The sequence below is a fragment of the Urocitellus parryii genome, chromosome 2 (assembly GCF_045843805.1).
Source record: "Urocitellus parryii isolate mUroPar1 chromosome 2, mUroPar1.hap1, whole genome shotgun sequence".
Classification (NCBI taxonomy): domain Eukaryota; kingdom Metazoa; phylum Chordata; class Mammalia; order Rodentia; family Sciuridae; genus Urocitellus; species Urocitellus parryii.
The window spans coordinates 160,407,412-160,429,672 of NC_135532.1; the positions used below are offsets into that span (position 1 = coordinate 160,407,412).

A 22,261-nucleotide genomic window follows, 5' to 3' on the forward strand; every position below is an offset into this window, starting at 1 on the left:
CCCAGACAGTACTGATAGTAACCCACAGTGTGTGAGAATTGCAGGGCCTCGCACTTGCTGTACCCTCTGCCCAGGTGCTTCCACTGCCCCTCCCTGGCCCCATTCTGCCACCACATTCCTTAGGGATTCACATGTTCTCATATTTGAATGTGTTTATTTGCTTCTCTAATTGATGTCTATCTCCTCCATGAACTTAAAGTGCAGGGGACCATTATTCACAGTGCCAAGCCCAATGCCTGGAAAATACTGGCTCCAAGTGTTGGTTGACCAAATGGATGAATGACCATGTGTGGGTTGATAGAGGTCTGGTCACAGATTGTGCAGGGACCTTAACCTTGAACCATGGTAGGAAAAATGGCAGGAAGGGGAATGGACTTAATCTATCTGGAAACCAGATAGTTTCTCCTAAATGGTTTCAGCTCTGATTTCTACATGATGAATGGGGACTAGTAGGGAAAAGATCATTCTTCCAATAACCTATGCAAGTTAATACAGATCCTCAGGCCAAGGCTAGAAAACATTCACCAGAGACCAATAAGACTGAAATAACCATGTGCTCCCTGGGAATAGAGATTAGGTATTATTGATTCTTTTCTTCTCAGCAGCTGACATGTTCTCAGCCCTCAACCAACTCCATAGCCTTACCTGCTAGAGGAAAGGTCAGGGCACAGATATCAGAGTCTGGTCAGACACAGGAAACAGACACAGGCAGTGTACATGCCTGAGCTGTGGTGGTCCCCATGCTCCTTCCCAGTGTGGTGCCTAAATAACCCATTACATTAAATAATCAATGAGCCCACCCCACGCTGCACTATAAACCTCTCATAGAATTTAGGTCACATTGTTTTCTAACCTCCAGAAGAGAACATTGAATCATTTTAACACAAATGAAATTCCCAGTTGAAATTCCTCAGGATTCCAGTGATTCTTGCCAGAGGCATATCACATGGCACTAGTCTATTCCAGCACTCAGTGTGGCCAATGAGACTGGTGCTGGAAACTGTCACTGCTGGTGGGTAAGAGATGTAGTTTCATAGTTACATATTAGACTGCAATTTCTAGGAATGGAAGTGTAGTTCACAAACAAATGCAAAGCTCTCTAATGTTTGTTTCCTCATTCTTTTTCTTCATCCTCCTATGACCATTGTGATCACATCACCACTGATAAAAACATTCCTTTTTCATTCACTAAGTCTCTCAATAAATACTATTTATCCAAGCACGGATGGGGCACAGCAAGGGAGAGAGAAAAGGAGGGAGGAAGAAAGAACTATATTTGTCCACTAGTTAGAAAGAGCACATCATGGGCCAGGCGTGGTGGTGCATTTCCTTGTAATCCCAGAGGCTTGGGAGGCTGAAATAAAAGGATTGCAAGTTCAAAGCCAGCCTCAGCAATGGCAAGGTGCTTAGCAACTCAGGAAGACTCTGTCTCTAAATAAAATCTAAAATAGGGCTGGGAATGTGGCTCAGTGTTAAATGCCTCTGAGTTCAATCCCAGTACCAAAAGAAAAAGAAAAAAGAAAGTGCACATCACAGTATCCAAAGATTACTTATGGCTAGTCCTTCTTTGTCTTCCATGTATTTTTAAACCTTGTCTTATCCCAAAAGGGATAGGGGGTGTCTTTAAAAATACAATATCAATACAAAATTTTAAAAAGATGTAACTAAAGAAATTGCTGCAGAGAGGAACAAAATTGAAACCATCACGATGAGAGAAATGAAATTCAAAGTCACTCCATATTTCTTAAATTTATAGCAAATCAGCCTTCTTCCATAAGCATAGCTGCTTTTAAGTCTGAGACTACCTAGATCTTCCTCTAGAGGGCGGGGCTGAGCACAGCCCCAGCAACATTCTCACAGCAGGTGAGCAATGCCCACCCCTTGCTGCATCTGGCCCATTGACTGTTATTCTGTGTGGGTGATGAAAAAATACCATTGCCTATGCTGTAAAAGCAATTCTGTAGTGAACAGGAAGGTGTTTCCAATGCTCAGTTTAAGGCAGAGTGGGTTTAATCTGCAAATACATCACATAGCTTTTCGGTAGGTAGTCTTGTTCACATCAAGCCTTTGGTGAGAGGTGGAAGGATGTGACCTAAAGTTGCAATTACTGAACAAGCATCTGGTACTGGTGGCTCAGTGAGGTGAAAGAGAAGAACTGTAAGTGACTGTCAGTGAGAGGCTACTACCCCATCATAAAGCTAATGCCTCAGCAAAGTGTCATTCTTTTCACTCCTGACTATTAGCCCTGGCACAGACTTTTGAAATGAGGCTTGGCACAGCCTAAGCAAGGAGGCATTCAGTACCTTAAACCAACCTCCTTGCAGAAACACTGGCACAGACTTTTGAAATGAGGCTTGGCACAGCCTAAGCAAGGAGGCATTCAGTACCTTAAACCAACCTCCTTGCAGAAACACTGGGGAAATGGAACAATTGAGGGACAGGCTCAAGAGATTTCAACTGTTAAGATACACTGCTATCCTAATGCTGGTTCCACACCTGAACTAAACTGAAGATGATCTGCTTCCAAGATGCACTTTTTCTCATTTGTCTCATTCCAGGTGCTCTTCTAAGTAATTTTAAAGCATGGCTTTTAATCATCACCATCACCCTACTAAAAAGTGCTACTATTTCATAAGGGAGGCTCTTGAGGAAGAGAAAAAGGTTAATAACTTTACCAAAATCATATTTCTAACTAAAATTCAACCCACCAGGGAGCCTGGTTAGAATCCACGCTTTGAATGGCAAAGCTACATTGCTTCGCAAACCTTCAAGTGGTTTGCATATCTGTCTCTTAGACTCTGTGCAGATTGATGGGTCTAATGCAATGATTCCTAGCAGCCAAGAACTGTCTGAAAAATCTCTTCGTGGCAGGAGTAAATCTCTCTTTGACTCCACAGACCCAATTTCCAACATCAGAGTTCACTGACAAATATTTGTTAAATTAGACTGGCTTATCCTACATCCGGAAACCCCCAGTCACTTTGGCTTCTATAACATTATGTATTTCTAGCTTTCTTCCTGCATCTCTGGCTTCTCTTGAACACTCCTTTCCTCTTCCAGTCACTTATATGGAATGTCTTTCTAGAACCCCCTCCATAGTGTTCAGGTACGTCAGTGATCACCTACCTACATGCTGATGTTTCACAAATGTGGATTTGCGTATTTCACTCCTAAGATTCCAACTCACGAGGTCAAACTTCTGCTAGAGTCGAATGTTTCATATGCACTCAAAATCAATCATTCCAAAATTGAATTCATCTTTGTGCCCTCTGGCCACTTCCAAAACTGTCTCTCTGTTGCAGGGGACAGATGAGGCAAGATACCAAATAGGAACCGGAAGCAGATTTTTATTTGGCTATTGCCTGGCTCAGAGGACAAAGCTTTTGCTGTAATCCATCAATTCCCCTGAACCCTGAGTTCAGGTAGTTTCAGAACTTTATACTCAGCGTGTAATGGGAGGTGCTGAGAAGTACACAGTGTGCAGAAGTTCACCCAAAAGCAGCTTTTTCTTTCACTGTTCAGGGTAAGTTCACCCTTCAAGGACAGCACCTGAGAAGGGGAAAGCTTCTTCTTCCCTTTCTTTCCTCCCCCTGCCAGCTGTTAGCATGGAGCCCAGTTGGTAACTTCTCTTATCTTACACTTATGTAGACATCTCTGTGAAGCCCCAGCTCAAGGCCAGAGGCCTGGTTAAAGGATTTGTCTTTTTTTTTTTTTTTTTTAAATCACATTTTACATTTGCAAACACGTTCTACAAGCTACTGTACTGGATAAATGTTTGTGAAAAACTAGTAAAGGGGCATTTAGCATCTAGAGTGCTGATTTCTTCCAGGCTAGTGTCCAAGTAAAATAAAGCAATAGGAAAATAGGGAGTTTACTTACATTGAACTCTTTTGTAGAGACTGTTTTGCTGATAGTCTTAAAATCAATTATGGTGAAGATTTCTGGAGAAGCTTTAGTGAAGATTCTCTGTGGAGGAAGGGATACTACTTCATCACCTCTGCTTATTTTCCCAGCTAGTGATACCATGATCTGAAATGCTATCCAAGCTAGGGAACTGAGATTCTTTTTGACGTATCTCACCCTTATTTCCTTTACCCAATCATTCACAAAATCCCATTGAGTCTATATATTTATTTATTTATTTATATTTTTGGTATCAGGGATTGAACCTAGGGGTGCTTAACCACTGAACCACATCTGAGACCTTTTTTAATTTCTTATCTTGCTAGGTTGTTTAGGCCTCGCTAAGTTGCTGACAATAACTTTGAACTTGTGATCTTCCTGCCTCAGTCTCCAGAGCCACTGGGATTACAGGCATGTGCAGCCACACTAGAGAGTCTACATTTTAAATGCCTCTTAAACCTACCCACTTTCTTCATCCCTCTGGCCTTCAATGAGGCCACCTTTGACTCACCCTCGAGTTAGAGCATCTGGTGAGGACCAGCTGAATATAATTTCCTCTATCAGAGTGGGGCATAGAGCTGCTTCTTCCCTCTCATCCTCACTTATCCTTTTACTTCATACAGAGTACCTCCAACATTTTTTACAACTTCAGTATTCTGTTACCTCTCTTGTTCCCACTGTTTCTTGCTTCTTGCATTATGTCCTTCTCCCTTTCCCATCCCAACTTATCTAATTCCTATCATCCATCAGGCCTGGGTGTTACATCACCACATTATGGTTGTTCCACTTCTCTGTATTCCCACAATGCACTGAATTTCTCTATCATAGAACTTATCACCTTGTACTGCAATTGTTTTTACTATTAGTAAGAAAAGGGAAACAGACTGAAGTGCCATTTCACTTTGTTCATTTATTCTTAATATGAGTTCATTTATCCTTGAGGCAATAGCCAATGAGGGGTCAAGCCAGAAGCTTGGTCATGCTCAGTTCCACAATCATTCAGAAACCCAGGCTGCTGATGGCTCTGTCACCCTTAACTTGTAACTTCTCAGCCACCCTTATAATATCTGCATAATACACAAGGAAAGATCAAGAAGGATCGTTTGAAGATTTCATAGGCCAGGTCTTGAAATGACAGCCATCACTCCATCCCATTCCATTGATTAGGACTTGGCACATGGCAACCTGTAACTGCATGGTAGGGTAGGAGATAGTTTGTGTCAACAGGAGGAGAAATAGGCTTGATGTTCAGACAGTGGTCTACTGCATTCACCTTTATTCTCACTAAAATATAAACTCCATGAAATCAAGTGAAGTTTCTCTTGCTCTTCACTTTTTCCCCAGTGCTACTGGTACAAAATAGGCATTCAGTAAGTATTTGATGGTTAAATGAAGTTATGCATATCACTATGCATATCTTGCCTAATTTTTTTGTCCCATCCTTATGTTGACTGGCCCATTTCAATTGCCCATGTGGCATCTTCTGAGGCAATTCCTAACACATCTCCCCATGTTTGACTGTCTTCCTGAAGCCATGGTGCAGGACGCCTCTCTTTGAAGTCCATTGGCAGGCTGCATTGCAGAAGTGATTATTGTGATCATCTCTGGCTATGAATTATTTTTAGATGCAAAGACTGCAATGTAAGTTTATTTATCACATATTGTTTCCAGAGGTTTCATTGCCTATATTCTTATAAAACATATACTTACCCAAAATTGAGGAACTTGAGAAGCTAGAATGCTAATGGCACCGTAAAGGTATTATTACAGATATTATACATGTTATGCAGCGTTTTTATAAGTACACAGGGGAAATTATTAATTATAATAGAAAAAATAATTATTTTTCCTGAACAATTTACTTACTCTATGATGTCCATCAATTATATAACATACACTTTTATTTCTTAGCATTTTCTACTAGAAAATTCAGACCAAATATGAGAGTACATCAACCAAAAGTAAAGACTTCAAGAATTGCAATGTGGACATTATTACCCTAGGTACATGTATGACTGCATATATGGTATGATGCTACATTGTGTACAATCAGAGAAACGAAAAGTTGTGCTGAAATTGTATGAGTCAAAATGCATTCTGCTGTCATATATACCTAATTAAAATAAATAAATGTATTTTTTTAAAAAAGATTTGCTAAAGGAAGTTAGCCAATCCCCCAAAAAACAAATGCCGAATGTTTTCTCTGATATAAGGTGACTGACAAATAATGGGGTAGGGAAGGGGAGCATGAGAGGAATAGATGAACTCTAGATAGGGCAGAGAGGTGTGAGGGGAAGGGAGGGGACAGTGGATTAGCAATGATGCTGGAATGTGATAGACATCATTATCCAAAGTACATGTATGAAGACATGAATTGGTGTGAACATACTTTATATACAGAGATATGAAAAATTGTTCTATATATGTAATAAGAATTGTAATGCATTTTGCTGTCATGTATTTAAAAAATAAAATCAATTAAATATTTTTTTAAAAGAATTGCAATTTGGCTGGGTATGGTAGTGCACACCTTTATTCCCAGCAACTTCGGAGGCTGAAGTGAGAGGATTGAAAGTTTGAGGCCCATCTCTGAAACTTAGACCCTCAGCAAATTAGCAAAATCCTGTCTCAAAATTAAAAAAAAAATGAACAAGGCTGGAATGTAGCTCAGTAGTGGAATGCCCTTGGATTCAATCCCCAGTAATCCCCGCCTGCTCGCTCCAAAGAAAGGAATCACATTTTATGTACTTTCCACAGTCAGGTTTCAACAGGGATCAACATATTTTTCTAGCGATATTTCTGTTGTCTTTCCTTTTTATTTACTGTTTTATCTATTTATAATGCATATTTATGTAAACCATCTTAATGTTTTGGAACAAAAGAGAAATACATATAAAACATATTTAAAAACTTGTCTTCTAAGCAGACATAAACATGAGTTCAACAGCATGTGGTGTGGTGGGGTACTTTTCTTTCTCTTTAATCTACCTTGCTTCTTCACTTCCAGAGATATTTTAAAGTAAATATGAACGATTCTCATTTCTCAGGAGAAATAAGAAGGAATAGAATGAAAATGATAGATTTTAAAGATGGGAGGTGAATTTTCAAACCAAAAATTGAAATAAATATTTTCACATACTAAATATGGTTTCATATTTATTATGAAAATTCACTATAAGGAAGTTTCATGAGGACAGGAACCTTAGCTTCATTTTTTTTAATATTTATTTTTTAGTTATAGGTGGACACAATATCTTTATTTTACTTTATATGGTGCTGAGGATTGAACTAGGCAACTTGCATGCTAGGCAAGCACTCTCCTCTGATCCACACCCCCAGCCCCTTAGCTTCATTTTTATTGCCAGATCCCCAGGCTGAAGCAATATATTTTTGAAGTCTGAACATAATACATTTGTGCTTAGGATAACTGGGTCAATAACAAAGAAATGATATATTAACCACAAGCACCCACTCTTTGGGATTCTGTTTCATCATTTATAAAATGAGGCAATTAGACTGTATCTAATAAGATTCTTTCCGATTTCAATACTTCATACTCCTGTTAAATCTACTGGCATAGTTAAACATGTGGATGCAAATACCTGTAACAATTTGGGGATTTTGTTTTCAAAATAGGATATCCAGCTACATTTTCAGTGATCCTCGTGGATGGGAGTACATTGACATCACGTGCCACCCCTCAAAGTGAGTACAGCAAGGCTGTCTTCTACGCCTCCCAGACAATACACAGGATTCATTAAAGCTTCTATAGTGCTGAGTTTGTATACTTTATATATACATATATTTGGTACCAGGGATTGAACCCAGGGATGTTCAACCACTGAGCCACATCCCCAGTCCTATTTTGTATTTTATTTAGAGACAGGGTCCCACTGAGTTGCTTAGCACCTTGCCATTGCTGAAGCTGGCTTTGTACTCACAATCTTCCTGCCTCAGCCTCCCAAACTGCTGGGATTACAGGTGTGTACCACTGCACCTGGCAAAAGGCTTTTTCATTTGATATTGATATTTTGGCTGATTTTGAGTTACTCAGCAGTGACTGTCAATTGATAAGACAATTCCTGTAATGTTAAAAAAAATAAGAGTTAACAATTTGTTATTGTGTTGTGCTTTTATTCCATGAGGATTTTAAGGCAATATTAAAGTAATCTTCACAACACTCCCAGTGATCGGAGTTGGTGACAGGAACAGAAAAAGAAAGCAAATCAGTAACAAGTTGGCATTAAACATAAACTACAGTGCTTCTATTTAATAACAGCTAGTATTTCTGCATAGAGAGGCACATTCTCAATTTTATATTTCCCCAAAGTCCCATAGATTAAAAATTCAGCACATCAAAGAAAAGTTAGATTACAGCTTTATTAAAAAGTTGATTTCTGAAAATAACTTTGTCTTTCAGCCAGAAATTCCAATGTGACTACCCAAGGCTTCAACTCCTCCTCAACCTCCAGCGGGATAGACGCCGAAAAATGTTGAGTATAACCATGAGTCCCTTGGAATCCTCTAGACCTCTTCCATTCACCCGACACATATCTTAAACAACTACTATAGGCTTTGTTCGTAATCATATTCGTAAATATTTACAAAGCATCTACCATATTTAAAGCATTGTTGTAGCTGCTGGGAATATACCAGTGAACAAAACAGAGCTAAGCGCCACATTCTGTTGGGGAGAGGCAAACAGTAATAAATGATACGGAGAAGACCAAGCTGTGCAGTGATACTGGGTGAGGGGAGGCGTCCCTTATGAAAGGGGAGATCTTACAGGAGGAAGTTGATATCTGAGCAAAGACATGACCAATTGAGGCCAACAGAGCAAGCTCTGTGTGTTCGTGAAGAAAGAGCAAACTGTTCAAAATGTGCACATCACCAATTAAAATGAAAGGAGGGAGCCCAGTCCATTAACCAAGCCAACGAGCAGGAGGTCTGCAGGAGCTACTTGAGCGGGTATTGATGCAAAGGAAATAGACTGCCTCTTGGTGGTGTAACACAAAGTTCATATAGTGGGGAAGTGGAAAGAATGGTGACTGGAGCAGAGGAGATAGGACACCAGATGCCTCAGGTGAAGAATTTACTCACATGGAGCGTAGGTGTGTGTGTCCTCTTGGAGAGCACTTAAGCTGTACATCTGAAACCTTCAGAAGTCTTTCAGATTCACTGGCTCAGTCATTTCACTGTTGAGAATTTGCTCTTAGGAAATAAGAAGAGCAGAGGAACATGTGTAATACTGCTCTTTGTAGCTTTGTTTATCTCTTTGATGGACCCTGGGCTCATAGATTTGGGTTAATCACAATCTTTAATTCATGAAACACTTAGTCAGTGCAGGACCCTTTATAATTTAATATATTTCTTTTTTAAAAATATATTAATAAGATAATAGATATCTATGAACTAAGTGCCCAACTACAAGAAACGAGAAGGCAGCATTCAGAAGGGAGAGCACAGAAAGAGATTCACAAATAAACAGAATTTAGATGTTGTGTCAAAGATGGCACAGCAAATTAACTGTGCAAAAGAAGGCATTGTCCAGCCAAAGGACGCTAAAAGGCATTAAAATGCACACTATACAAAAATTAACTGCGTGGAGTTAAATATATTTATGTCTAAAGAAAAACATTAAAATATGTAATAAAATAAAGACCAACTTCTTCTGTACAGAAGGGCTTAATGAAGAGACACAAAGGACTAACCACACAAAAGCCTAAAAAGTTAGAATAGCATTAAGAAACCCAGGTTTATCAAAATGTATCTTTTTTTTTTTTTTAGCACTAAGGATTGAAACCAGCGCCTTGCTGGTATAGCAAGTGCTTTGTCACTGAGCTCCATACACAGACCATTTTTTAAAAAGTTTGTTTTGAGACAGAATCTCATTACTTGCCCAGGCTGACCTCAAACTGACCTCTAATTTGGCAGTCTTCATGCCCCTGTCTCCCAACTAGCTAGGATTGTAAATGTGCACCACTATGCCCAGCTTTATCAAAAGTTATCTTAAACTTTAAAAAGCAAAATTAAGCTCTAGCTGGGGAGTGCATGCCTATAATCCCAACAGCTCAAAAGGCTGAGGCAGGACGTCCTGATCATGAGTTCAAAGCCAACCTCAGCAACTTAGCAAGGCCCTAAGCAACTCAGCAAGACCCTCTCTAAATAAAATATTAAAAAGGGCTGGGAATGTGGCTCAGTGGTTCAATCTCCAGTACAAAAAGAAAAAAAGCAAGCTCTAATCTGATAGAAAATATTCACCACAAATCTTTATGTCAATGTTTAGAAATCAATAACTCAAAAAGACAAAAGTTAATATGAAATGAACAAAAAGTTTTATCCCAAACATGAAACACAAGTGGCTAGAAACATTTACCTAAATTCTCAACCTCTGTAGAAATTAAGAAACAAATAAAAACTGCAACAACAACAACCAAAAACATTTTACACATAATCCATTGACAAAAAATGGAGTCTGGATTGCCAACTGCTGTTTTATAAATATGATTTTTTCATCCATTGCTGGTGGGAATAAAAATCTGTGCCATCACTTTCCACCACTTTGGCATTATGTTTTCAAACTAAGTATGTGCACGCCCTACAATCCAACAATTATATTTCTAAATATACACCTCACTCCCTGATTAGTATATACAAATGGGCAATATGAACACAAATGTTGGGGAAAAACACTATTAATATAGCAAAAGCTGTAAATAATCTAAATACCATACTAGAACAAATGAATCAATGATAACACACTCACATAATAAAATATTATAGAACAATAAAAAATGAATGAATGACAGCCATATATAACAACAGGAGTGAATCTTTCTTTTTTCTTTTTTCCCCTTTCCACATTTTTATACTGATGTGTTATAGTTGTTCGGAATGTGGGATTCATTGTTACATATTCATACATGCACACAATATAACAATATAATTTGGCCAATATCACTCCCCAGCACTTCCCACCACTTCGCTCCTCTTACCCCTTGGGCCCCTACTGAGCTCTTTTTGATTTTCATGAGATCCCTGGCCCTCCCCATTTCTTTTTCTTTTTCTAGCATGAATGAGTCTTAATAATAGTGTGTTGAGGCAAAAAAAGTAAAAACCAGGTAACAATATATGGGGGTTTTTAAAAAATAAAATGTAAAATGTAAGTATAACCAGGGACCATATGGCTTAGGCATAATATATGATAAAAAATTTTAAACTGTATAAATGAATAATAAGCACAACATTCAGGACAGCATTTGGTTTTGATATAAGGAATGGGACAGGGAGAAGACATTGATGGTGTTATTTATAATAGATCCAAATCTGTGTGTGTGAATAGCAGTGAGGGAATGGTAAGGGAAAATATGACCAATAATAGGAAAATATCAATAGAATGAAATCTTAGCTTGATGAAATGTTATAAAGCCAGACAAAACAATAGCCATAATGTGTTTAGCTAGACAATGTATCTTGTCATATAGACAAAGGTATGAACTAAAAACTCTTTACCAATCAGATATAAATTGACAATGAAGACATCAGGGACACTTGACAGATTTGCATTTGTGCTACATGGTGCTAATATTAACTTGAGTTGTGTATAATGAACTATACTGAAAATCCTAACTTTACCGACACTAGTTGTTTGTCATTCTTTATTTTTGAGGTTATAGTATAAGAAATACCCATATCTTTTTTTGTTTACCTACAAACTCGGTTTCTAAAGTAAAGCCTGGCACACTAACTATAGATGATCAATAAATAAATGAATGAAAATGTGTTGAGTAGATGGTAAAAATTATGGAGAGAGGGGGAAAAAATTTTATCAGACAATGTTATAGGCAAAAGATGAAGTCCAGGTTAAATTCATGCTGTGATCATACATAAATTATCCCATATTTCAATTATCAATATGTTATTTATCAATGTCTAATGTTTTCCTTTATTTTATTCATTTGATTTTTATTGAAATTATGCTAGAATGTAGTGTACACAAGAACAGAGACCTAAACCTTTTTATCTCCTATTCACTGCAATATCCTAATATTTGTCACAATGACAGGCATTCCATCAGTGCTCAGTAGACATTTGTTGAATGATTGAAAGGATGAATATAGATGGGCAAAGAGAAAGAAAGCATAGTCATATTCACAGTGAAAATAAATGATCTGTTTAATTGGAAGTTTTGAACATTTTGTTTTCTTTCAATTGTTATTATAATATGTGTGCTAGAAAAAAGAATGAGAGAACTTTGCTATTCTCTACATCAGTCATAAGGTCATCCAAGGTACTTTCTGTCCCAGAAACTAGGAAACTGAAAAAAAAAATGTTGCTTCAAAGTCTTATTTTATAATTTTTACAGTATATTCTTAGTCTTTTTAATAGGTTTCATAATGAAATGAATTACCATGCTCCTTCACATTTTCTGTCCTTTCCCATTTGGAAACTTCATTTATCCTCAGACATCTCTTTATCATTCTTATCATTAAAATGACCCTGGCAATGGTGAAATTCAGGAAGGAACTCTAAAGTCCATCAAAGGATTTGTCTCCAGAGGTGTGGACTTGCATTGTCACTTCGGCAAGAAGATGAGCTTCTTAACTAGTAACCATTTTTTTTTTATCCATAAACTTAGAGAAAAAATAATCCCCTATAGTAACTTGCTCTATTTATAATAATTCAAAAAACACATTAGGATCCAACAAGTTAAAATTGATTGCTCACTCCCAAACTTGTTTTTGAAACATGTTTCTACTCGTTAGATTGGACTGTAATGTGACATCCAATATTGGATGATGCATTTGGCAAGATTCATGACAAGCATTAGTAATGGGATTTTTCCCCTCCTGGTATGTTTATTTCAATAGATTTGTAAAATGTTTAGAGGCAAAAAGGAATAATAATGGATAGATTTATGGCAAAATAAACCCACTATTAGTGCTTCTAGGCACTTTGCTGTTTGTGAACATGCTTTCTGAGATATTTGGATCCTGCATGGATTTTGTGGTGTTCATACATATTTGAATGTCACTACACTGTTCTGAGCACATTGAATTTATCTACATTTATAAGAATATATTATAATCTATTTTTTTTTTTGCTGCCATTCTGTTTATCAACCTAAAGAGGGCTACATTGGGATTCAAGAATCCTGGAATCTAATCCTAGTTCAACTTCCAAGTTTTCTACAAGCTGAAACAAAAAAAAATGCATGTTTTACTTTAACCACCAATAAAATGGGAATGCTCAATCTGACCATCTTAATACCTGAAATGTACAAAGTTAAAAATACCTTAGAACACATACTCATCTTAAGACATATTCAGGTGATCAAGTAATGGAATAGAAATTTGAATCCTAATTACTTTTTTCTTTTGGATTTCCCTTGCCACTCACCTGGTCCAATGGGGCTCAAAGTTACTTTGAAATAAGTCTGAATATCTAAGTTAGACAAACAAAGAAATGATGTGAGCCTCCATGGCCCCTTAAGCCTCCAAAACCTCCAACTCATCTCATTACCAAAATCAACAAGCTCAAGCTCACACACACACACACACACACAAACACACACACACACACACACACACACACACACACACACACACCTGGACCCTTGAGATCGCCTCTTACTGGTCTCAAAATGGGATTTTATTCTGTTCTTCCACTATGAATTCCTTATGCCTCAAAATTTATATTCCCTTCATTTTAAATCTTACAAATGTATTTCTTAATCTGTCTCTGGTCCATCTGGTTCTTTTTCAGCTCTTGGTAGTTGAGCCTCATGATTTCATAGCACATCTTGTATTTTTCTTAGGCAGAAGGATGTTGAAAGGCCAAAGTTGAGAGACTGATATCAGTGGCAGGAGCAGACCAGTAAGAGGAGCATATAGCAAAGTTGGGCCTGGCTTCTGTTTTTAGGCTGCATGATAATTCTTACAGTTCTTATGTTCCCTGTGATATCAATTCTTTACACTCATCACTTTTGTTCTCAAATTCTAAAATTTCATGTGCCTTGACTCACATTCTATTTTGCTCACTTCCAAGACACTATTCTCCAATTCTTTCATCTAATTCCTCTTATGTCAGTCTCAAAGATTTATTTTTCTGATTTAAAATTCTATCCTCTGCTAAAATCCCATGGGGGCTCATAGATTTCTCCATTTCTGAGGCATAGCTCCACACTTTGAAGCCTGTGAGTGTCATCTTCTGTTTGTGGTTGGGAAGAGTGTGAGGGCCTTGTCTGTGGACTGGGCGGTCATGACAAGAGTGGACACAGTGGCTAGCATCAGCATATGTATCCTGGTGGCAGGGGTACTGCTTGCTGTCTGTGTGCATATGCCCCTTGAAGAGGAAGGTGGAACAAAATTCCAGCATCCACTAAATCCCTGTACCCAGGTCCTCCATCTCTGGATGTTGTTTGCTCCCTCTTCCATTGTTCTAGAACAAAGTTAATGACTTAAGATAAAGAATGCCTTAAGGAAGATTGGACAGCCAAGAAATGTCTCATCAGTAGTCCACTACATGTGTAAAAAGGATGCCAGAATTCCACAAAGTTCAGTTCACATCAAGAACCCTATGAGGGTAGCAGAAATGATCTGCTAAAGAACTGCCAAGCTTTGGCCAGGATTGGGCTTTGATAGGACTCCAAGTAGATTCTCCTACAAAGGGGAAGGATTACTAATGAGTCATAATGTTATTAACAACTGTGAACTGGTCATAAGTGGAAGTCAAGAGTTATGCAATTAAAGGAAAAATACTCTACTATTGAAGTTTATATGACTCTTACCACAGATAAAAAGCACCATCCTTGTTGAACAAACTTTACTGAGTGCTGAATATAAATTGAAGATTCTAACATTACATTCTAGGAAGGCTATATTAATATTAATATATTATTATATATTATATTACTTGAGAAACTCTAACAACATAGTAATCCTGTGTTCACATTTTGGGGTCATATTGATGATATACAAAACAAGGTTATTGATCAAGCTGGTGTTTACTATACAAATGTCAAAGTGATATTCAGTCATTGACTTGGAGGAAAATGAATGCTCAAAAGACTTAAAGGGTAATTAACTCATGTAGTTAACAAATATGATGGTGCCTTCGGGAACATGGAATATTTCAATCAACTAAAAGACCATCACTAACTAAAAGATGTATGAATGGCAGATAGAGTAACCAATGTTTAATACATTGTGAGAGGTATCTAAATGATGGTTGTGAATGAATTTTCAGAAAAGTATTGTTTTAGTGAGAGATGAATCATTGAAGGTAGCCAACTCTATCTTACAGAGGATTCTATAAACAACATTCTTTAGAAAGACCTATCTCCTGTGGGAACAATCGATACAAGAACTACTCACTTCATCTTGCTGGAAGACTGTTATTTATAACATATTTTTAGTCTTGAAGTTTCTCTTTTACATTACTTAAATACTTTCAGACATGTTGAATCCATCAAATGGAATCTCTTTTTTCTTCACTTCCCTCACCCCATCCCCAGTCTCCACTAAATATTTTTTAATCAGATATAAAATAACAGCTTTTAAAACCAAAATTTTAAAAATAATCCTTTACTTTTCCAAAGGGATTTTGGAGTTCAATGTTATTGTATATCATATTGAGAAGTCTTTTATGCTGGGAAAGTTTGCAGAAGTCTAAAAAGAAGTTTTATGAAATGGTCAAATACTTTGCACAGTTTTAAGTATGGCTATTTTTATAGTTGGGTTGCTTCATGCTGATGATATCAGCATCTCCTGAAATTTCACTACATTAGATTATTTTGTTCAGGGAAAACAAAGGTTGACTGGGAAAGACTGATCAGAAAAAAAATGGACTTTGTATTTGTTGAAAAACCTATGTGGTGTCTACATGTTAGTAATTGTTTCAAAATGTTCTATATTGATCCAAAGATAATAAACATGAAGGGGAAGATCTTTTTTGTTTTAAATGGCTCTTTCCCTCAAAGAGATAGCATTTATTTTGCTCTTTTTACTTTAGCATAAATTAATCACATCCTTTCTTTCAAAATACTTTGAAGAGGTACTAAATAAAGATCTCAAGCTTTGAAGGTTAGTTAAAGAGACACCAAGTTGAGTCAAAGGTTGTCTGTAAGGGTATCCAGAATGAACTGCCTTCTTCATTATTTTGCCTAAATCTAGGCCTGGGCACAATTGTATTTGAATTAGCTCTTGTTCTTTATCAGTCAATTTCCTGGCTAATTGCTTCATTGTTTAAAATGAACATTATAAAATTCTCATTTCACTATCATCTATAGATCTTGGAGCTCTATCTGGAACCACAAAATAGTCAAGGGCACTTGGAGCAAGTTCAGAGAATTTTATTGAAGAAAGGAGCATGTCCTTGACCTACTCAGACTCAATATAATCGTGTATGACAAATGTCCTGTGAGCAATCCCTGAAAACATTGACATACTTTGGTCATTAGCTGCAGCTATTGTTTGACATAAAGAGAGAAACCAAGAAGTGGTAGGATAAGGTTTTTCAAATGTTTTATTTTTGTTTTGTTTATTTATTTTGGTCTTGACATAGAAGAACACACTTAACTGGGAACAGAATATATGTTAGTGTTTTAAATAAATGAGTATGTTACTACTGATTGTAACTGTATACTACTGTAGTAATTTTATTTTACATTATATTGGAGGCCTGTTATCAAATCCAGGTGTGTACCAAGAAGTAGATCTTTCTTTCCCAGGATAGAGTAATAAACAAAATGAGTTGATAGATCTCTTTCAAAAGCCCTGTGTGCTGAGTTTGCTGCTATCCACTCCAGGGAAAAGTTTGCCTCTGAGGGCCTCAAAGGTACTAACCCACAGCTAAGAATCAAGGCCTGTGACCACATGGGTCTGATCATTCACTGCTGACACAATTCAGTTTGCAGAGTTGAGCAAACATGTTAGCCAGCCCATAAGTCCAAGCTACTTCCTTCCCTCATGTATGTTCTACCAAGGCCTGAAAAGTCCTATTGGCATCTTTTTTTTTTTTTTTTTTTTTAAGTAAAGGCCACCATAACATTCCTGGGCTTTTATTATCTCCTATTCTTTTGTCTCATCTATGGGGTAAGCATGAGAATGTGAGAATATATCCTCTGCAGCTGGAGAAACTTCTGCTAGTATTGCTTGCATTCTTCCTGTTTTAAGTGACTACTTTGGTCTATTTGTGTGGCTATAACAGAGTACCACAGGCTAATTTGTAAAGAAGAGCAATGTATTTTCTCATAGTTCTGGAGACCAGGAAGTACAAGATCAAGGCATCAGCATCTGGTGAGGATGTTCTTGTTGTGTCCTTATATGGCAGAAGGTAGAATGGCAAGGCTGAATGCTGCATGAAACTTCTTTTATGAGAGCCTTAATCCCATGTGTGAAGGGAGGAACCCTCCTGACTTAATCACCTCTTAAAAGTCCCCTCCTCTTAATGCTGTCATATTGGCAACATCTGGATCTTGGAGACTTCAAAGCATAGCAGTGGCCATGATCAAAACCTTCCCAGTTAGAGACATCTGAACCACAATCAATCCCTCAACTCACTTTATTTTGGCTGAATCTAACATATGCTGCAGAACTGTCCAATGATATTGCTTTAAGTAGTTTCAGTATACTTTTTCATAATTATTTTTTTTCAATTAATGGTTAACAAAAGAGAATGGATTGATTACTCATATAGATTGACTCTTCCAAAATCTTCTTCCTTCAGCGGTTTCATGGATACCCAGTGAAACATACAGTTCATCCCCCTCAGGGGCAGGCTCAACTCTTCATGGTGAGTACATGGGAAAGATTTAGGAGCATGGAAGGTAGCTGGATTTATCTGAGCACAGGAGGAGAAATAAAAACTGGTAAGAAGCCAATTTCAGGTATTTAAAAGTGCATGTTGGTAATGACAATGACAATGAATAGAACCAAAATTTTTCCCACTCAAAGAAGACAAAAGAGACCTAGTCTTAGATTTGTATCTGTTTTGTTTCCAAATGAAATCTATGCAATACCATTTTTGGCCACTTACATTCATAAAAAATGCTTTTAATTTTTTAATATTTCTTGGACAATGGAATTATTAGATAACATAGATTTGTCTAATATAATGTTTGCAAACGAATCTTTATTGACCTTATTAAACACATTGGGGTGGGAAGAATCAGTATTTTGATCGTCTGAATCTATAACACTGGGAAAATTGGGATAGGACTTCATCTTTCCATGATGCCACTTAATGCTCTTTTGCCATACCTCTTAATTTTTTTTTTTTTAGAATCTTTAGCAGATAGTGTTTTGTTATTTGAAGTGTGAATTTTCTTTCTTTTTTTTAAACCAGTAGGAATTTTACTCATTTGATATCTGTTAGATAAACCCTAGGATCCCAGCCTTGCTGTAAATTGTTTCTTTAAAAACTTTATTGTAATATTTTAGGGACATTCAGGCCACCCAAATTGAGATATTTCCCAATAATACATGAACCCAATCATGATTTTATACCACTTGATCAAGTTGAGGTGACTCTGAGGATCAATTCAGATATTCTCTTTACATCCCTAGATGATGTCTTCACCAGCACCAGCACAACCGGAGAATTTTCAGAAGCCCCCACATCAGCCAATGGATCTACTAACAATAGTCACGTCCATATCACCAGTGAGTTATTTGCCATTTATATTTTTTAACTTTATATTTTGTTCACTAAGCAAATATGTATTGAGTAACTTGCCAGGCACTATGCCAGGTGTTGGGTATACAGTGATGACATTGTCCTCCTAAAGTTTATAATCTATTAGAGATGATACATAGTAAATAGACACATAAGTAAACTTATTTGTGACAAGTCATGCTCCTGGAGCAGTTTGCATCCTGATGTCTCTAGGCACCTGTGAAATGTGCCACACCATTAAGCATTATAGGATTACACGAGCTTCTCAGTGCCTCCTTTGACAGGGCTTCGGTAGATAGAGTAAGCATCAAGACGACCTTGAATCCTTGCATGTATGTTATATGGAGGGGAAAAAACCTTCAACACTGATAACATGTGCTAACATGATAGTGTCCTATGACTGCAATTCAAACTGTATAAACAGAGGAAAGACTTGGTAACTGACTTCATAAGTCCAGGTCTTTGTACTATTTTTTTTGAGACTTTTCTAAATGAAAAGCAGTTATAAAAGTTAGGAAATAAAAGAAATTTTAAATCTGTCTCCACCTGCAAGAAGTTTACCATCTAGTTTAAACAGTAAGAAAAACTAATTCAGATAAACTTTTTGGCCAAATGATCTATGTAATTCAAGTATCTAAAGATCTATCTATAACGTATAAGAAATTTCATTCCTTGTATGTTATTGTTGTTAGAAATATAAAAGCATGAAAATAATTTGACCATCTAACATTAAGAGACTTAAATAAAATAATTAATAAGTTAATAATGTATACATTTATGAGTAAATTCATATTATATTTATTGATTTTATTAAATTTTACTATATGAATAATAAATTGATTAAATGTATAAATAGTGAGTAAATAATAAAATTAAATTGAATAAAGCTATTGGGGAATTAACCTATCATATAATAGAATCAGGTAAATCTCTCTGCACTGCTCTACAAAGGATTCCAAGAATTTTTTTTTAAGAAACAGATCAGGGAGAGAATAGTGTGTAAGTATGCCCCCATCTGTAATAAGAAGGATATGTGTTCATGATACATATATATGCTTAGGTAGTCATAGAAAATTGCTGGCAGGATTCATAGTTAACTATTCACTCATCATCTTTGTGTGACATGGCACAGGCATGCCACCAGAGCATAATCACAGTCAGTGAATACCCCCGTGGTCCTTAGAGGAAAACGTTTTCCAGATAGAAGAGCTAGTGTAGTCCTTTTTTCCCTGAATGCTGAAGTTTGGCATTACAGTTGATCTCTTTTGACACTTTTTTCAGGCATTGTAGTTACTAAGCCCACTGGCGGAATGTCCTGGCCCGTGATTATAGCAGCTCTGCTCTTTTTCTGCATGGCATTGTTTGGTCTTGGAGTGAGAAAATGGTGTCAATACCAAAAAGAAATGTGAGTATAATGCTAAAATACATAGGAATCGGAATTTTTTATTACAAAATATTTATACATACAAGATGTTTGTGCTATGTGGCATTCCGTTCATATCATAATCAGCTAATGGGCTCACAGAAGCTCAGAGAGGCCAGGTAGCTTTGCCAGCACTGCACAGTAGGGACTAAGCACACACTCCTGACTGGGTACCCTTCTCTGTGCTGGCCTGGTCAGACTGTCACACTTATCAGATGAAGCAAGTTAGTGGGCATGAAATGAAAACTGAGCCTCACCTCACCTCAAAACTAAAACTGATTTTTCTATTAATCTTCATTATTTTTTCATTTTCATGCATCTTTGAATCGCCTGGGCCCAGCTGGGCCCAGATGCTCAAGTGTGAAATTGAGTGAGAAAGGTAATTTTAAGAGATTACCAGCTGCTTTTCATCAGAGTGGGCTTTTACTGCTCTTTTTCTTTTTCGCTAAGGAGAAAAGAAAGATGTTTGGGTTTCCCCCTCTTCATCTTATTGAAACATTTTCCAAAATTCTTCTCCACATCACACTCAGAAGTGGCATGAAAGGTTAAGTCCACTTTTCTGACTTTGCTATTTTGGATAAGTCTGGGTTAGTCCACGTCACAGGAGAGCCCCTGACATACAGCTGCTCTTCCACATGCTTGTATGTGTATCTGATAGAACATTCACGGTTGTGCAATACACTTTTCTGCTTTTCTCAGAGCAACCTTGAAGTCTATAACCAATGTAGGGAGTGTTTCACAGCAAATAAAACATGATACTAGTGGTTAGAATTTCTGGGTTCTTATCCAAGGACTACATCTTGGCCACTCCATGACCTTCAGGAATCCATCATTCCTCTGAACAAAAGCAAAAGGACAAGTTTCTTAGAATTGCATCCACTTTCTAATATATTTTAAGTCTCTGTTAAAGCATCCAAAAGGATTAGAAGATCTTTATATTAAAATGATCAAATGGGAATTTGAAAATCTAAATGATAAGCATCTCATTCTCTTTCTGTCTCTCTGTGTGTGTGTATGTGTGTGTGTGTGTGTGTGTGTGTGTGTGTCTTTCCCCAAATTTAGATACTATAGATTTCCAGGGTTGGGAAGTTGTTTGAATCATGAACATAAAATGCTCACACATGTATTTCCTTTTCCTGTCATCCTGTCATTGGGGCATTTGTACATTAACCTGGATGCTTGATGCATTTCAGACAGAGATGAATTGAAGGACAAAATAGTGATTTGTACAAAGACAATGTTAAGAATGTTCACTGATTCAAGCAAAAGGGACTTGAGCATTATCCAGCCAGCACAACAACTCAAGGATTCAGAAGAGTTTTACTTTCCACCTCTAAAGGATCTGCACAGTTCATATCAGTGTGTATACAGGATGGGGGTGGGGTCAGCAAAAGGGCTATTTGACAACTTCAGTCTCAAGTCCCTGAATTTTAAAATTTTGTTTCTGGAGGAATGTTCAACCCATGTAAGAGAAAATTTTCCCCTATTAAGAGGTAGTTTTGTGAGGAAAATGGGTTTTAGTTCTAAGACCTCAGTTGAGCAAATTTCGAAAAACTGTTAAGCCTCAGTTTTATCAATAGAGAGATGAAAAAAAAAAGCTTAATTCCTAATGCAAAATAAATGATGTTAAGATAAAAACATGCCTTGCAAACTATAAAATGCCATATAAATATTAATTAATGGTATGAACATGGTTTTCAAGTGCCTGATAGAATTCACAAGCATAGGGTTAAACCAACAAAAATTCTGAGAAAACTAAGATGATATTTCTTTTTAAATCAGTTGGTCTTCTGATTAAAAAACAAAAACAAAAACAAAAAACACCTCACATTCTTAGCACTGAAAGAACAATGTTTTGTTCCTAGCATGGAAAGACCCCCACCTTTCAAGCCACCACCACCTCCCATCAAGTACACATGCATTCAAGAGCCCATTGGAAGTGACCTGCCTTGTCATGAGATGGAGACACTCTAATCCTTTGTGACTTTGCCATACAGCAGAACTCTGCTGGGATCCTATTGAAAAGGTAGATACTGTTCTCCATTAATATAATTGCCCTCCAGCCAAAACTCTGCTGCAGCTGAAATGGATGTTAGAAGCAAATATTCTGTTTTCCTAGCAACTTGCCCTGGGCGTATGCCTGAAATTTAGACAAGAGTGAAAGGATAAGGCCACATTCACACCCAGTGCAAGTTGTAGGGATTTTCTTGCTTATGTAAGAGATATGCATCAGGCTACTGTCATTTAAAAGTAAGTACA

General features: G+C 37.1%; 1 protein-coding gene across 2 annotated transcripts in view; it reads left to right on the forward strand.

Moving 5' to 3' along the window:
• The window catches only part of Cd96 (CD96 molecule), an 87,226-nt gene extending 65,250 nt beyond the window's left edge, over positions 1-21,976 (forward strand). For both annotated transcript variants that reach the window (XM_026396134.2, XM_026396143.2), the window contains 6 exons: positions 7,540-7,612; positions 8,328-8,395; positions 17,632-17,697; positions 18,471-18,566; positions 19,861-19,984; positions 21,868-21,976. In XM_026396134.2, coding sequence (XP_026251919.2) covers positions 7,540-7,612; positions 8,328-8,395; positions 17,632-17,697; positions 18,471-18,566; positions 19,861-19,984; positions 21,868-21,976 — 536 coding nt within the window. The remainder of the gene's footprint in view (positions 1-7,539; positions 7,613-8,327; positions 8,396-17,631; positions 17,698-18,470; positions 18,567-19,860; positions 19,985-21,867) is intronic.
• The last annotated feature ends 285 nt before the right edge of the window (positions 21,977-22,261 follow it).